The 18707-nt window shown below is 36.4% G+C and overlaps 2 protein-coding genes across 2 annotated transcripts in view; both read left to right on the top strand.

Moving 5' to 3' along the window:
• Positions 1-4865: 4865 nt before the first annotated feature.
• LOC132741994 (uncharacterized) lies at positions 4866-7262 on the top strand. The gene is made up of 2 exons (XM_060730268.1): positions 4866-5011; positions 5590-7262. The coding sequence occupies exons 1-2, from the start codon at positions 5006-5008 to the stop codon at positions 6592-6594; spliced, it is 1011 nt and encodes a 336-aa protein (XP_060586251.1). The 5' UTR covers positions 4866-5005; the 3' UTR covers positions 6595-7262.
• Positions 7263-10963: 3701 nt separating this feature from the next.
• Positions 10964-18707, top strand: part of LOC132741992 (complement C2-like) — a 36134-nt gene continuing 28390 nt past the window's right edge. The window contains exons 1-2 of the mRNA XM_060730265.1: positions 10964-11143; positions 17252-17446. Coding sequence (XP_060586248.1) covers positions 11053-11143; positions 17252-17446 — 286 coding nt within the window. The 5' untranslated portion in view covers positions 10964-11052. The remainder of the gene's footprint in view (positions 11144-17251; positions 17447-18707) is intronic.

The raw sequence follows: 18707 nt of genomic DNA, 5'->3' as shown, positions 1-18707 counted from the left end.
ATTGTAATCAGTGCACGTGGTTCTGTTCGACTTTTTGCTGTGCTTCCTGAAATAATGTACAAAGGGTCATGTAGCAGTGGTGTGACTTAAATGCCAACATAACAGAAACATACATGACTGTATAGTGATATCATATACTGTTGTATAATTGACCTAATAACTGGAATTTTAGTGTGTTTTAGGTGTCCACCTGGCGTGTTTTAGAGGTGTCCACCTGTATGATATGATTTGAACCTGCTTTACAACATATAACTTGTATATTATTATTAACCATCTAGTAACTTGCATTTGCAACCAAAGACCAAGCAAGGTATTATATAGCACACATAAAGACGGTTCCAAATTCAAAAACAAGGTAAGTATATAGCACAAATATGAACTGTTCCAAATTCAAAACTGCACAAATATGGACTGTTCCAAATTAAAAACTACACAAATATGGACTGTTCCAAATTCAAAACTACACAAATATGGACTGTTCCAAATTCAAAACTGCACAAATATGAACTGTTCCAAATTCAAAACTGCACAAATATGAACTGTTCCAAATTCAAAACTGCACAAATATGAACTGTTCCAAATTCAAAGCAAGATAAGCGCATACCAAATAATGGACTGTTCCAAATTCAAATCAAGGTAAGTGCACACCAAAAAAAAGGCAATATGAAGTAACAATTAGTAAAATGGCTCAAGTCCCGTGTCCGTAAAACTTCGGTAATATCCGTTAATTGTTAAACTGGCGGAAAAAAGTCAAGTGTTACCAATTGTTTCACATGTACGCATCCTTGAACTATTTTTCCGACCGTATAATTGAACAGATTGTTTTAAAGGATAACGAAAGTACACATGATTAAAATACACCTCGTCAAGTTGATAAAGAAATAACAAACTGTATCCCCCACCCCAGGTCAGGATCTATTTTATGCAGGACAGAAATAAATACCGGTACCTTAATCATCACGCTACTAGCTAGGTAGAAATAAATTCCCGTATTCCTCATGTACAGACACTTTTACCCCGGTTAAGAATAAAAAAAAATCTCATTTACCATAAGTCTCACATGTTTAAAAACAAGGTTAATGATTAAAACAGATGCCCCATTTGTGTTAAAATGTTATAAGTTTTACAGGGGTTGTTCAAGCCGTGGGATAAGGTCTGACCCATAAGTTTATTCCACCGCGAAAGCTCGACTGTTTAGGGTAGTCTGTTGAGCGCTATTTTAAGCATGTCATGAATAAATACCCGGTACCTGTTCAAATTCACTCCGTGACGACGTCACTGTTTTATGCATGCCAAAAATAAAACCATTTTTTCCTTCAACGTGAGCGTCACTGTTTCATGCCGGACTGAAGTAAATACCCGTTTACATCCGTGAGAGCGTCACTGTTTCATGCAGGACTGAATTAAATAACAGTTTACATCCGTGAGAGCGTCACTGTTTTATGCATGACTGAAATAAATACCTGTTTCTCGTCACTGTTTCATGTAGGACTGAAATAAATACCTGTTTCCCGTCACTGTTTCATGTAGGACTGAAATAAATACCAGTTTCCCGTCACTGTTTCATGCAGGACTGAAATAAATACATGTTTCCCGTCACTGTTTCATGCAGGACTGAATCTTCAACTTGAGCGTCACTGTTTTATGCAGGACTGAAATAATTACCTGTTTCCCTCCGCGAGAGCGTCACTGTTTCATGCAGGACTGAAAAAATACCTGTTTCCCTTCGTGAGAGCGTCACTGTTTCATGCAGGACTGAAATAAATACCTGTTTCCCGTCACTGTTTCATGCAGGACTGAAATAAATACCTGTTTCCCGTCACTGTTTCATGCAGGACTGAATCTTCAACGTGAGCGTCACTGTGTCATGCAGGACAGAAATTAAATACCTGTTTCCCTCCATGAGAGCGTCGCTGTTTTATGAAGAACAGTGAAATGAATAATGAATATTTTTAGATAAGACAAACGTAAAGCTTATGAAATTCTGTTGGCAGTTCATACGCCGAAAGAAATCTCCAAAAAGTGAAAAACGATGTTAAAGCTGCATGCCTCCAGATGAGTCAAAATATTTCAATAAAATCAACCTTGATAAAAATATACTATGATTTTAAGAAAAGTAATTTACGAACTAATTTATCTGTTATTTGCCATTAATGACTGATTTTACAGAATTTAATACCACATTTCTACTGCGTTTCTAACACAGTAAGGGCTATACATGTATTTGCATATTTTGACCTATGTTTAACAATTTTCGTAGATTTTAAGTGCCGTTTGTAATGGGTTAAGTACTTTCTTTGTTCACTTGACAATATTTTACTTTTTTGATACATTTTTTAAATTAACTCCGAACCTGGAGGCATGCTGCTTTAATTGTTTCCTTAAATCGAAAAATACTTTCAATGAAATACTAAACGATTCCCCTTCCATAATATGCAGAGAATCTCGGTTGCAGGGTTTCTATAAACCTCGTCGTTAAATCGGTTCATTTTCACTCGTGATTCGTGTTTATCAACGTACAAGGAGGGGTAAAGGATAAGTAGATTCTATTTTCAGTAATATCGTTGTTGACTGTCTCCTTATTCTTTATCAATTAAACATATTTTGTTGATTCAATAAAGTTGGAGGAGAGGGAAAGGAGGAGAGTATCATCATTGATAAGATAATTGTCTTGTTTACTACAACTGTAGTCAACTACACACTATACTTCATACGAAATAAAACTCTCTTTTTGCGCATTTGTATTGAAATAACGTCTACTACGAACATATTCGTTTTTGTTGTGTATTCAGGCATATTTGCACAGGCAGTGGTCGATATAAGGCCCCATTCCAAAACAGCCTCATTTTCAATCACACGTTTAACTTCTCAAAAATAATGATTTTGACTTACTTTTTTTTAAAGAATTGAAATGTTACCTGATTATCCACATAAAAAATTTAAATGTCTTATGTATCTATAATCTGGTTTGTTCTCATCCCTCTTAAATGCTGTTTTATTTTTTCCATTTCTAGTCGGGGACCATTTCCCCCCTATTGTCGGAAACTGACCTTGGATAGTTCTCATATTGTCTGTTTAACACACGCACTCCACACACCATCTCTTTGTTTGAATGGACATATGAATATTAGAGAACGTTTCTGCATTGCCCGGTTGTTTCCGTTTTTTCCCGTCTTTTCCAGAGAAATGTCCTGTGCGAAACCAGTTATGTAATCTCTATAAACAACTAAATAAACACGTGTATGAAGGCACGTGATCTTTTTTCACATCATCGTAATAACTTGGCGAGGTATATTATGACTATAAGTCCTAACAAGCGAGAAAATTGTCTCTTATCACGTTTTACAAGTCAAACGTTCTTCAAACGTCCACGTATTCCAAGGCAGTATACATGTAATTATAGTGGATGTACTCGATGTCTTATATATTCACAGAATCAGTGTACAGAATCTTCAAGGGAAAGTGTTTGACATGACTTTCTTATGACAATTGTGGTAGATAACAGTCTGCAGAAACGAATTGTCAAACTTATAGTGGTGTCACAATTCACCATCAACCATTCAGTGATGTCACAAGTCACCATTAACCATTCAGTGGTTTTACAATTCACCACAAACTTTTCAATGGTGTCACAATTCACCATCAACCATTCAGTGGTGTAACAATTCATCATCAACCATTCAGTGGTGTCACAATTCACCATCAACCATTCAGTGATGTCACAATTCACATCAACCATTCAGTGGTGTCACAAGTCATCATCAACCGTTCAGTGGTGTCACAATTCACCATTAACCGTTCAGTGGTGTCACAGTTCACCATCAACCATTCAGTGGTGTCACAATTCACCATCAACCATTCAGTGGTGTCACAATTCACCATCAACCATTCAGTGGTGTCGCAATTCACCATCAACCATTCAGTGGTGTCACAATTCACATCAACCATTCAGTGGTGTCACAATTCACCATCAACCATTCAGTGATGTCACAATTCACATCAACCATTCAGTGGTTTCACAATTCACCACAAACTTTTCAATGGTGCCAAGAGTCACTTTCATCAACTCTACAGTGGGGTCAAAGGTCACGGTCCACATTTCAGAGGTGTCACTGGTCAAGGTCCACATTTCACAGGTATCACATATCACTATCAACCATCCAGTGCTATCAAATTTCAATGGCGCTGCAGTTTATTGTCAACCTTTTCGTGATGTCACAGGTCACTGAAAACCGTTCAGTGGTGTCACAGGTCACTGACAACCGTTCAGTGGTGTCACAGGTCACTGACAACCGTTCAGTGGTGTGACATGTAATATGTTTGTTTGTTTGTTTTGGGTTTTACGTCACATCGACACAGTATAGGTCATATCGCGACGTTCCAGCTTTAATGGTGGAGGAAGAGCTCAGGTGCCCTTCCGTGCATTATTTATGAGTAGAACCACCGACGTTCCATGTAACATGTATGACCACCATCAAGTGGATATAACAATGGCTCTGCAGTTCACTGTCAACCCTTCAGTCGTATCACAGGTCACTGTCAACCGTTTAATGTTGCCAAATGTCACTTTCGACATTTCCGTGGTGTCACTGTCAAGCTTTCAGTGGTTTCACATTTCACTGTAAAATTTTCAGTGGAGCCACGAGTCTTGACTTGACTCTTTTGCTCATAATGTTTGGCAAAACCTTTTAGTATATAGCGTTTCAGGACGAGGTGTTCCGAATGAACGTTACAATTTACTCTTCTTGGAGGAGGTAGGGTTGGGCAGGAACATACATGGGGATTGTGGTCTATCAACATGCCCAGTAAATTGTCCACTCTATACGTTAAAGCCATTTTGCACACGAAATTAATAAATGTGCAACATTTTGGTCAGAAGTATACATTCATTCACCATCAAATAGAACAAGATCGGTTCAAGGATTGCTTGTTGCCTATATAAGCTCATGTCTCGTTCACACTCCCTCTCTCGTGAACCGCAGGAATCCATCTTTAGAATATAAAAATGCCGGTAAGTTTTCCATTGTTAATCTAGCATAATATTGCTATTGTAATATTTATTATTATTCCCTAAAATTTATCTGATACCCGAGATATTTCACAGAATAAAATGCGAACACCTGTTTAATGTTTACTATGTTGATTTTGCCGAAAGTGAAACGTAATTTCAGCCTCGAACCTGCTCACACTATCAAGTTAACAAAATGTCCCCGGCATTTCGGCAATGCTTTTAAACGGACAACGCCTGGGGTAACAGTACTAGTATTTTCCTCAGTATGATATTTTTACTGTTACCCACAAACCCATGTGTTATTTATATTTTAAATTTCGGTCTCTTGTACTTTTAAGCTCCACTACTCGATAAGAATAAGAAGAGCTCTCCTAGTCACCGGGGCGTCGGTGTCGGCGTTACCACTAATGTTAAAAATTGTGTACCAGCTCAAACATTTTTAAAGACCATTGACATATGACTTTGAAACTTTGCAAACTAGCTCACAAAATGAAATATTTTTTTATCTGACATACCTGTTCATAGGCTTGCCTGATTCATATTATTAAATATATTTGTTATATCTTATCATGTTTTAGGGACATTTGACTACACTTGCAGACGACAGCAAAGTTCAGACCTTAACACTACCATCACCGGAGCAGAAGATATTCAACGGCCTTCCATTTCCGCTTATACTTACTCCAAAAGAGTCGAATTTTAAATCAGCAGACGATACTGTATCATGGCTGAAAAAGAACAAGGATCAGATAAAATGTCTTCTTTTAGAGCATGGCGCTATCTTATTCCGAGGATTTCCGGTTCATTCTGCTGAAAAGTTTGACTCCTTCGTGAAGAGCTTTGACTATGAAGCGTTCCCGTATGTTGGCGGCGCAGCGCCACGGCGTGTTATCATTGGTAACGTTTTTACAGCAAATGAAGCCCCACCTGACCAGCTCATTCCATTCCATCATGAAATGGCCCAGGTACCAACATTCCCTTCTACGCTTTTCTTTTATTGTGATGTTCCTCCGCCAGAGGGCGGTCAGACACCATTAGTGTTGTCGAATGAGGTGTATAAAGCAATGTTGCAAAAGAACAAAGGGTTCGTTGAAGAGCTAGAAGAAAAGGGCGTTGTTTACAACCGTGTAATGCCTGATGAGGACGATCCTGCTTCCCCTATTGGTCGTGGTTGGCGTTCGACATACCAGACAACGGACCGGAAAGAGGTAGAGACAAAATGCGCTGAACAAGGTACTTCTTTTGAGTGGCTCCCGAAAAACTGTTTACGCACGCGCACAGCAACACTTCCTGCAATACGCACCGAAAGTCGCACAGGAAAGAAAACATGGTTTAATTCAATTATCGCAGCATATCTGGGTTGGGGTGATGTTAGAAATGATAGGAAGAAAGCGGTCACATATCCGGATGGAAAGTTGATGCATGAAGGCGCCATGGAAACGCTGGAAAATGTGTTTGAGTCCCTCGCAATATATTTTACATGGAAAAAAGACGATATCGTAATGATTGACAACAAACTAGTTCTTCACAGCAGACGAACATTTACACGACCGCGACAAATTCTAGCATGTCTTTGCAAATGAAACAACAATAATAAAACTGTTTCAACAACAATTGACAATATCCGACAATTCAAGTTCTTTATTTGGAGGTGGACTAGACTTCACTGAATGATTGATGGTGACTTGTGTCTCCAAGCGTCATTAACAAGTGTATAAATATATTATGATGAAACACGGTTTTGCTTTTGAATGTGAACAGATTTCATTCTTCCAAATTCTTAAACACTTCTCTTGTCTTTTAATGTTAATGCGATGGTAATTTAATCAGATTATATGGCTGTTGGTCAAAGTGATGCTCATGTTCTTCATAAGAGACGGAAAATAGCGAAGTGTGCCGAGAAGTCACGAAGTTACAACGATTATCTGCACACATAAAACAAAAGGATGATGACGATTTTCACTATGTACGGACCATTTGTTATCAAAATATGTACAGTTTAACTTTTATACTGTTTATGAACATGTGTATTTCAGTATTGTTAATGAACAAATTTATTTCATAATTGTTTATTAATATGTGTGTTTCAGTATTATTTATGAACATAGTTATTTCATCATTGTTTTCGAAAATCCCCCTCAACTCCCCCCCCCCATTAAAACAAACAGTTTATGTTGATCTTCTTCATAATTAAATATTAAATGATGAAATGATGCATTTAACTGACAAATAAATACTATATTATGCCAAATGTGTTTTCTTTTATGCTCGTTACCATTTTTCTCAGCGGAAGCGGTTTGCAATGTGAAAATAACTTTCTTTTTTAAATACATTTTCAAAATTTTCATGATAATTAACATGAATCTGGAGGTATGCTGCTTAAAGGATAATGTTTGTAGCGTGTGAATCAATACGGGTCAGGCGAAAGGATTATTTTAGAGAAACTCACGACGGAACGAGTGAATTTTACGATGTTACGATCTCACGACGGGAGCGGCCCAGGGTGTGATCCGCTTTAATAAAATACACGAGAGCCAATTAAAGTATAAGTTCATTATATACATTGTAGAATTTAAAACATATATTCTACTATAAAGTTATTGGTAAGACTCTGTATTACGCTCGGCGGTGATACAGAAATTCTTTCTGTCGGTTATATTTGTTTGCGTGATACTTGTATTAATTGTAAAAAAAATATGTTTAGGTTTATAGTAAATACTAGTTATTATTAGTATTGCATTGACTCTGTGTATACATGTTGTTATATATTGACAAGAGGTTTTCTATATATGAGCCGCGCCATGTCAAAACCAACATAGTGCGTTTGCGACCAGCATGGGTCTAGACCAGCCTGCGTGTCCGCGCAGTCTGATCAGGATCTATGCTGTTCACATACAAACCCTATTACAAGTAGAGAAACTGATAGCGAACAGCATGGATCCTGTTTGAGGAAGGCGTCGGATGTTCCATCGGACATTATTCAATAAAATACTCGAATAAGTGCCAGCAAGACCAGCTACGAAACAAAGTCATGTGAAAATACAAAGTAAGACAGCGAATCTTCAATACTGTAAGAATTCGAAATACCTCGACGGATCCTATTCCGCTGTAACTAAAGAGAGTCCAAGAATGTGGACTGATGTGGACTGATCGGCCATAAACGCTCTATGATTAAAGGGACTCCGCTGAAGTTTAAAAGGCTAAAACATAACATTTGAATTTCTTACATACATGAGCCGGGGCACTTTAAACAGAAATATATGCAAATATAGTTTAGAAATATACTTTGAAACAAATTTAAAATAGTATTTTTATGCTTTTCTTAGCCCAATTTGAGAAAAGCGTTTAAACGTCTTTCATTTTGTGTCATTTTTTTACAATTTGAATAATTATTATGGAAAAACGAAGTGCGCTAATGATCTTAAATTTTGCACATAGATTAGTGGTCTAAACCTACTTCAAATGGTACATTTATCTGGAAAAAATATTTTTAGTCCCATCATGTCAGTAAACCTCAGTGAAGTCCCTTTAATGTACTCGTCAAAAACCTCGTCACACATTCTATAAACATACTTACGATGTTATATTATCCTGATAGTACCACGTGACATTTATGACCTTAGAAACCTACTATCTAATTAAAAAATAAATATAAATATACATTCATATGTATAATATGGACAATATCAGATCGTCACAGGTCGATGCTGCTCGAGTGCACACGGCGTACACGTGCATATTCTGTCATTATACATCAAACTACAGGGGTTACTGAAGGCCAATAGAAAGTATTTTCATATTTGTGGAGCTATTTTTAGGAGTGAAAAAAAAAATATAACAAAAACAAGGATTTGTGCTTTGAATATTGCCCATAAAAATTTGACTATTACTTCAAGTGTATTTGTTAAAAATTACTTCAAACACTGTTTTTCTACCAAAATCAACAATATTTTTAACTTCTTCTTCTTTATAATATCTTTACATATGATCTATGGCTAAAAATAGCTTCCTCGGGAAATCAGGAAGAAGAAGGCCGTCATCACATCTACAGGAAAGAAATAAGCAGGTCTGAACTTTGAAAATACTAAAACGTTATCATCATCATCATCATATAATAATAATAATAATATTATTATTATAACTATTATTATTATTATTGTCTAAATAAAGGAATCCATAAATAAGACACTGTATTGTTGCAAGAGAAACTGATTTGAGGTAACATGTATATGTATTCAAGTTGTTAGCTTTACAGAGGTGAATAATCAAGTTATACATTGACCAAGAGTGAATTAATATTGAAAGTATCTTCAAAAACTCCCAAGTAAAAGAACTGTTTAACATGGAAAGTCATGACTGTCTTATATCGTTCTTTTTTAAATATATTTAATCATTTGGATAATATATAAGCTCGCTTCGGCAATATCTGAATTGAAAACACCACATTATATGATACAAGGACAAGAAACAACAACTTAAGAATAAAATCAAAGGGCTGCAAGCTCTGTGGTATTTTCTGATCTTTGCAATCTAAATCGTACTGTATATCTGTATGTATTTTCCTGTATAAGTTTATTTTTATATACTACATAATTCATCTTGCATAACTACAGTAGAGTAGCACCAAAAAATCATTTATGTTCATTTTTTATGACAGCCACACTTTATCCTTGCATATCATGGCTACTCCCTTAACAAAGACACTTAAAAAAGATTAAAAAAAAAAATTGCCTCCACTGGGATTTGAACTCCAGCCTCTCACGCACCAGACGAGCGCGTTACCCCTGCACCACGGAGAATAAATATAAATGATGCCTGAGTAAAATCTAGTCATTCTAAAATTAGAACTTCCATTGCATTCCGGGTTTGTAAGCCTTACTAATTTCGAGGTATTTTGTTCAGGATAAACCTGTTGTTAAAAATTGAAGTAAATAATTTAGCGAAAATCTTCTCGCCGAAACAGTCCGACATGTAGAATCTATATATTACACTACTCGGCAGTCAGATTTATTTGTGTAGTATTCGGTAATCAAATAGCATTTCCATTGATTAAAATCAAATTCATCCGCGTAATTTGTGATTGTGCATTTATTGACAATTTTATAAGACAACGCTACTTTTAAACTTTGAATGCGTTGTAATTTGTTGGATACTTGTAACAAAATAAAAATATTTTATTTCTTTCTTTTAAATCACTAGTTTTAAGCTGTTTTGAGAACTACTTGTTGTTAGGTTTGTCGTGAAATTCTGTGTCAGAGATTGAATGCCACCTTTGTATTTACTGACCTTCGGTCAGAAAATACAAAAAGGAATTGTACTAACAAGCCAACACAGGAAGTTTGCGAACAAGTCAACACGGGAAGTTTGGGGTCATGCCAACACGGGAAGTTTGGGAACAAGCCAACACGGGAAGTTTGCGAACTAGTCAACATGGGAAGTTTGCTAACTAGCCAACACAGGAACTTTGGGAACAAGCCAACACAGTAGGTTTGGCAACAAGCCAACACGGGAAGTTTGGGAACAAGCAAGCACGGGAGGTTTGGCAACAAGCCAGCATGGGAAGTAAGAAAATATGCCAACATTGGACAATGATTACAAAATCAAAGTAGCACAAGTTTCAATTAGCCTTTCAAACTGTGATAATTCAGCATAAATTATTTTGCTTGCATAGTGTCTTATAAATGTAGTAAAATTGTTTTCTTCTCTACATAATTGATAATTATCTATACTTGTACGAATTTTTAATTGACCCTGAACTGAAGATTTATGTTTATTTTTGTCTGCGAATTCTAAGAAGCAATTAAATCTTAACAGGAACAGGATATGTTTTTTTTCTATGGTAATTAAAGTTTCCGGAATACAAATTCTCAAGTGCTGCTGGTGTTGACAAGAGAAACCGGATGTAAACTATAAAACATGTACGAATACTTACAGTAAGTTTTGCGTGAGTTTATAACAACAAAGGATCATTAATGAATACGTAGATTTTTTTTCAACTGCGTTCAGTAAATGCATTACGGAATTTAAAAAAGTTTTTAGCGATGTTATTACCACGTCTTATTACGCTGACAAGTATTATATCATGGATTATTTTTCTTACAGTATTTTCCTTCGGAACAACAAATGCTAGAGGTGCGTACCCAACTTTACTTTTATTTTTTGGTAATATTTTGGAAATGTTTTAAAGTCTCACGTCTCGGTACAGATCATATGACAACTTCAACACTTTACCTGGTGGGGAAAAGATATATTCGTAAGAAACCATTGACGTTCTGTACGCAAGTACTAGTCAGAGTGAAATTCATTTTCAAACCTCTCAGAGGAGATTGGCGGGGGAAAGAAACAGAACATGCCCTTAAACTTTAAATAGGAATTAAAAAATGTTACCTACATTATTAACACACTATTTAAGTCACATGTCACTATATAGGCCTTATAAATTACAACAAGTTAAATGTTGATGCTGCACATCAAAGGCGCCGCCAAATGATGTGAACAGTCACAGGTAATGTACAAAATCAGCATTGAAAATTGTTCTTTATTACAGTTGAATATCCGAAGCATTTATCAATTTTTCTTCATGTTCTTGGTATTTGCTCGTTGTTTAATCATCAAATTGCATATTTTTTTGAAAAAAGTAGAACTCACAAAGTAATGCCATGCCTGAAATTTCTGAAATGTTCGTCTGTTGCGACAATGATTGAAACTAAACTTGAAAGGTCTGGTCGAAGCAAAAAAAATGAATAACAAGTAAAATTGAAAAGATTGGTATACTTAAAATAAATTCAAGACAAAGACAGAGGTTAAAACATTTATTTCCGTTGCGCCGAAAATATGTCCATTTAAATATTGGTGCGAATTGCATAATGTTCAAATGATTTCGTCACAGAATTCTTCAAAATAACCATTGCAAATATTTGTGATACATTTTAACATAAACGTACTTTTTAACTCAATTAATGTTTTATTAAATAATTGTAAATTATTTTCATGAATAAGCGCACGTTTTGCCTGTTTGCAAAAAATATTCACGTTGCGTCCGTAGCGCCCGAAAAAATCTCCGGTGCGTATTTTAGTCATACCCCTTGTTCTCTATAGACGGGTTTGTCTGAGCTAGACGTTGAGAGAGAACCGCCTCTCTGATAGCGGGTGTGGTATATGTTTTGTAACTTGCAATTCAATGATTCGTCATAATGGTTTAGGGAATAGTTGTCCTGGTTCCCTGCCCTCCGTCAACGAAGACTAAATGCTAGCCTACAGAGCATCATAATAAATTTGGCGACATTTTTTTTTGCGGAGCCGTTATTCAACAGAGGCGGGGCAAATAAAGTGAGTGGCACTGCCTCAGTCGTTACCTCTCTCAACCGTTAAGTTTTAGAACGATCAACTATAGACTTGCTTATTTTCACGTTAATTATTAAGTAAATAAAATTCGATGATGATATGATATGATAATCAAACATGGCACTATCACTTCAGTTAAATGTTTATTTTAATTCCTGAAAAAAAAGTAAGCTATTTTTAAATGAAAAATGAAAACTTAGTGATTTTGATAAAACAAAAACATAAATATGTATACACACACACACACAAAAAAAAGACACAAAAGCAAGACTAAAATTTCCCACATTGCAGAATAGTCGAACGCATATCCACTTAACGCCGCGTGCATACTAAACGCCGCGTGCATACTTAACGCCGCGTGCATACTAGACGCCACGTGCACGCGGCGTCTAATAAATTGCTATACGCTCGCGCGCTCCACGCTTATAAGTGATTAATTGAATGACACTAAACTAATCCAGTCAGGAAAATAATGTCGCGTCTATGAGACCGACACATCATTTGCTTCTTTCGTCATATCTTTGACCATTCCTAACATTTTGCTCATTCGGCTGCAAAGCAGCCCAGTCTTTTATGACTTTGAAAAAGTCGCATTTATTTAGTGCCGAATGACACAATTAATTTTTGCGAGTATTAAAAATCATTACAAAGTAAATAAAAAAACAAACATGCATAGCTAAACATTTTGGTACCCATTATCTTTTATTCAATTTATTGCAAAAGCATATATTTTCTTCTCAATGCACTATTCATCTGGTTGATTTCCTATAATGAGGTAGCTTTTTCAGACCTCATAAAATGGAACCAGTCTAAAAAGGCATCTATTTAAAGGGGTGCTGTTTTGGACAAAACTGCATTAGCGGAGGAACTGTATAATCACCGTAGGGAACGTGTCACAGTATCGCGTTTTTCGGTTACAGTATAGAATTTTCAAGATGGAGGATTATTTATGGGAAGAAAGGTAGGTGATTTTTATTCCGGTCCATACTACAAGTAGTTTAGTTTCTAAAAGATGTTTTTGTGCTTTGCTTGTAAGGAACAGAATCCGGTATCTAGTCATATATTTCTTCAGACCCTGCACCGCAGATTTATCTCTATATTGTCTCATAAATGTGCAGATTTGTCGGTTTAAAAATTTGAATCGAGAGACCAATGCATTTTTCTCCCATTCCGACATTATTTAAGCATGCCTAGATAAAGTAAATCTGCAAAACGTTAGTCCTTTGTGTTTAGAAACGTTTATAAAAGTAAATGACCAGTTGAACCTATTTTCCTGTTGGTAAAATGCGTTTGAAAAAATAAACAATGTTACAGTATAGAGCGAGGTTAATTTTGCAGGGTTACAGCATAGACCTAGCGACTTTGATCCGATTTTGTTACAGTTTATACCCAGATTTCGGTTACAGTTTAGATACTTGCCAAATTTCAAACAAAGTTCGTGTATCCATTATTTTTATGCCCCCGCCATGTAATGGCCGGGGCATATAGTGTTACCCTGTTCCGTCATTCCGTCCTTCCATCCTTCCGTCATTCTGTCATTCCGTCATCATCAGTTTCCGTTCATTATCTTAAGAACGGTTGCACACATTCAACTCAAATTTGACATATGGATATGTCATGAGAAAATACAGGTCAAGTTCGAATTTGGTCATGGTTCGATGATTTTTGGCAGAGTTATGCCCCTTTTACTTTGAAAATAATATGAAATTTTCAGTTTCCGTTCATTATCTCCCCAAAGGTACAACACATTCAACTCAAACTTGACATATGGATGCGTCAAAGGAATGCGCAGGTCAAGTTCAAATTTGGTCATGGTTCAATGATTTTTGGCCCCTTTCACTTTGAAAGTAATATGAAATTTTCAGTTTCCGTTTATTATCTCCCCAATTCAACTCAAATTTGACATATGGTTATGTTTTTAGAATGCCCAGGCCAAGTTCGAGTTTGGTCATGGTTCAATGATTTTTGGCAGAGTAATGCCCCTTTTACTTTGAAAATTATATGAAATTTACAGTTTCTGTTCATTATCTACCCAACAGTGTTACAGTCATATGCAACTTAAATTTGACATATGTATATGTCAAAGGAATGGGCAGGTCAAGTTGGAATTTGGTCATGGTTTGATGATTTTTTGGCAGAGTTATGTCCCTTTCACTTTGAAAATAATATAGATACATCTTAGGAATAAGCAGTTTAAGTTTGAATTTGGTTGTAGTTCAATGATTTAAGACAAACTTATCTTTCCTGAATGTTGGAAAAATTTTGAACTTTCACTTTCAGCACTCTTACTTTTAGCCATTATTTTGGCTACAAATATGCAATATGCTATTTTTAAAAGGTTTAGACTGAATAATTTCAGTGCCTTGAACATTGTATGAAAATGGTTTGTGTTAACATTGAAAAGTTTTAAGGGCTTTGAACTTAAAATGAAAAAAATAATTAAAGCACCATCTGAAATTTTTGCTGCATGCGGGGGCATCCGTGGCATGATGACACATTTCTAGTTATGAAATAACTCTAATACCTTTCTATCTAATACACTCCTGAAAAGTTGTATTACTTTTTTTTCTTCAGCAGAAAAGTTGTAGTTTGCTATTTTTCTTACTTTAATTAAGTTTCAGATTGAGACTTTTTGCAGAATAAGTAATGTCCTAAGTAAGGACTGTTTTCACGACAACAACAGTAACTTTTATCGAATTGTATTGAGAGAAGAAAGATTATTGCTTGATTTCATTACACATTATAATAATGCCTATAAGTAATAAAATAGAGAAAAAAGAATCCTTAACAGAAGTCCAACACGGAAAACATGAAAATGTTGCAGGCTCAGTTTGATTAAACCTGTTCATGGACGGTAGTGGTAACTGCAAGCCATACGCCTCCTAGCACCGGCTTCAGCAGAATTCACATTAAACATGAACTGGTACACTTTCAACTTTTTAACATCTGTGGATGTGTTCATATGGCGGTTATCATGGAACTTTTAATGTGACACGTTATTGCCATTCTATGAAAAGCGGCATATTACCTACCCCCAGGTCAAAAATTGCGTGTGCCCTAAACGAGAATACAATGAGTGAAACTAAATAAAATGAAATTTTGAAAGGGGATCGGAGGTTATGAAGCCTGCATACCATAGATAAGCTGTCAAAAGACACAATTAACAAGCAGGCAATACTCTAAGAATGATTAAACAGTATTTAAGTGAGCAATACTGCAACCTTAAATTTTATTTTAAGTTGGAATTTCCATCTACCATAATGTATTTTGTAAGTATTTAAAAGAGTTTGTTACGTTTGGCTTTCTTGGATTTTAAGTTTCAACGACACTGAGGTTATGTGAAAACATTCCTGCTTTACTGTAAAGAAAGACCCCAGATACTCTTTGTGAAACATTTCAGGCACGAGCTGGCACCTGACTAGAACCACCGACCTTCCGTAAATCAGCTTGATAGATTCCTCACATACAAAGAATCCAAAGTCATGACTACAGCAGTAAATGAAAGATGATTTGAAGTCGACGGCCTTATCCCGACTCTGCCACTATTATGTACCTCCACAGGCTCACTAGAGAAGATATTGTAATTGTCTGACCTTAACTTATACTCTATAACTTTCAATATTATTTTCTTTTTCAGAAACATGAAAACTGCTACACAGGATGTCTGAAATAAAAAAAACGACTTTTAATTTAATAATGACAAAATAATCATAACTTCAACAAAGAAGCATTCGAAATGACGCTATGATCATGATTTGATTTGAATGCTTTTGGTTCGAGATGAGAAGGGTCTTTAAACATTGCCTTTTTTCAAAATCTATGTTTTGGGTTTTCGTATCCCCGATTGCAACCGAAACCATTTGAACAACTTAAATGGTAGAAAGTCATGTAAATTTCATCACATTTAGTCAAGTAGTTACTGAGCGGTTAAGATTGCACACACATGTGTACGATAGACGACGAATAGCCATCGGGCCAATAAGCTCACCAGTTGGGTTTCAAGATATTTAAAAGTCTATTTAACATTCATACATTTTACCTTGTATATATAGAAAATATCGAAGTCTAAACTGTAACCGAAATCTGGGTATAAACTGTAACAAAATCGGATAAAAATCGCTAGGTCTATCCTGTAACCCTGCACAAATCACCTCGCTCTATACTGTAACATTGTTTATTTTTTCAAACGCATTTAACGAACATGAAAATAGGTTCACGTGGTCATTTACTTTTATAAACGTTTCCTAACATAAAGGACTAACGTTTTGCAGATTTACTTTTTCTAGGCATGCATAAATAATGACGAAATTGGAGAAATATGCATTGGTCTCTCGATTCAAATTTTCAAACCGTCAAATCTGCATATTTATGAGACAATATAGCGATAAATCTGCGGTGCAGAGTCTGAAGAAATATATGACTAGATACCGGATTCTGTTCCTTACAAGCAAAGCACAAAAACATCTTTTAGAAACTAAACTACTTGTAGTATGGACCGGAATAAAAAATCACCTACCTGTCCTCCCAACAAATAATCCTCCATCTTTAAAATTCTATACTGTAACCGAAAAACGCGATACTGTAACACGTTCCCTACGGTGATAATGGTTAAAGTATATTACAGATCGTTGCAATTTCAATGGCTTTACTTGTTTTTCCCTCGCTATTACCCGAACTTACGTATTTGCGAATAGCGAATAAAGAAAAGGAACCTCATTTGTTCTTAATAATACAACAAACAATAATTTCCGAATTATAGATATATAAATATAAATTATAGTAGGTATGGATAAATTATATTAATAAAATATAATATTTATATAATATTTATTTAATATTATAACTTCAATGAATCAATGCGTTGCTGTAAAAGTATTTATCTATTTATTTTCGCAGTGAAAAGGAAATACGGCTGTGTTCTTCCAGAGGAACCCTGGTATGGTTCTTTTATCTTCAACGACCAGAAGAAGACGTTGCGTTATGAATGTGATGAGGGTTACATATTGACTGCCTACCGTCAACGCGACCGGAAGTGTCGAAAGGGTAAATGGACCGGAAATGACTTGTACTGCTTGAACTTGGACTTTACACGTATGTATTTTATCTCATCATTTTTAGAATGGGGGTATTTTAAATCAATTTTAGCTCGATTATGTTTGTGTTTAGAACTCTGAGGGTGCGCATTGATCGCATGTTCGCTAAACAAAGGGGAAAGCATAGTTAAACTTTGTCAAAAATGCTAGGATACGTACGTCCGATGCTGCTTCACAAGTCGCAAGAAGAAACAAGATATCACCGCCCCACACTTCACCACCCCCACATACCAGACACTTCATTGCCCCACACACCTGACATTTCATTGCCCCCACACACTTGACACTTCATTGCCCCACATACCAGACACTTCATTGCCCAAATACAGCTGACACTTTCATTGCCCCCACACACCTGACACTTCACTGCCCCCACACACCTGACACTTCACCGCCCCCACACACCTGACACTTCACCACCCCAACACACCTGACACTTCACTGCCCCCACACACCTGACACTTCACTGCCCCCACACACCTGACACTTCACTGCCCCCACACCCCTGACACTTCACCGCCCCCACACACCTGACACTTCACTGCCCCCACACACCTGACACTTCACTGCCCCCACACACCTGACACTTTACCGCCCCCACACACCTGACACTTCACCGCCCCAACACACCTGACACTTCACCACCCCAACACACCTGACACTTTACCGCCCCCACACACCTGACACTTCACCGCCCCAACACACCTGACACTTCACCACCCCAACACACCTGACACTTCACTGCCCCACACATCTGACACTTCATTGTCCCAACACACCTGACACTTTACCGCCCCCACACACCTGACACATCTCTCAAATTTTGAAGACAATTCTGGGATGAAGAGTTTAAGGTTGATGTCTCTAATTCGCTTCGCAGCACTAAGGTTATTCTACATGCAAACAAGCATTTATGAATTTATTATTCAAAATCGTAAAAGGCTTTACAGACTTAAATTTCAATTTAATACTCTGGAACCTTTTGAAATGAAAATGAGGCTATATGACGTATGATATGGATTTGATATAGTCTTGATATTTTAGTCGGCACACATTGACTGACTTGAAAGAAATCAATGACTGGTCTACTTTTTTCTTTTCATCTTTCAGATTGCCGAGTTGTTACGATTGTGTCTCAGTATATAAACATAATATGCGTATATCATTCGCTCCATTTCACGGCATTATTTCCTATTGCTGTGCTTTGCTTTTAATTTATTACAAAACATGACAGACCTACGATCATGTTGGTTTGTTGT

This window comes from Ruditapes philippinarum, unplaced genomic scaffold (genome assembly GCF_026571515.1).
Source record: "Ruditapes philippinarum isolate M1 unplaced genomic scaffold, ASM2657151v2 ctg1205_1_1_1_1, whole genome shotgun sequence".
Classification (NCBI taxonomy): domain Eukaryota; kingdom Metazoa; phylum Mollusca; class Bivalvia; order Venerida; family Veneridae; genus Ruditapes; species Ruditapes philippinarum.
This window is presented reverse-complemented; position numbering and strand designations above follow the sequence as displayed.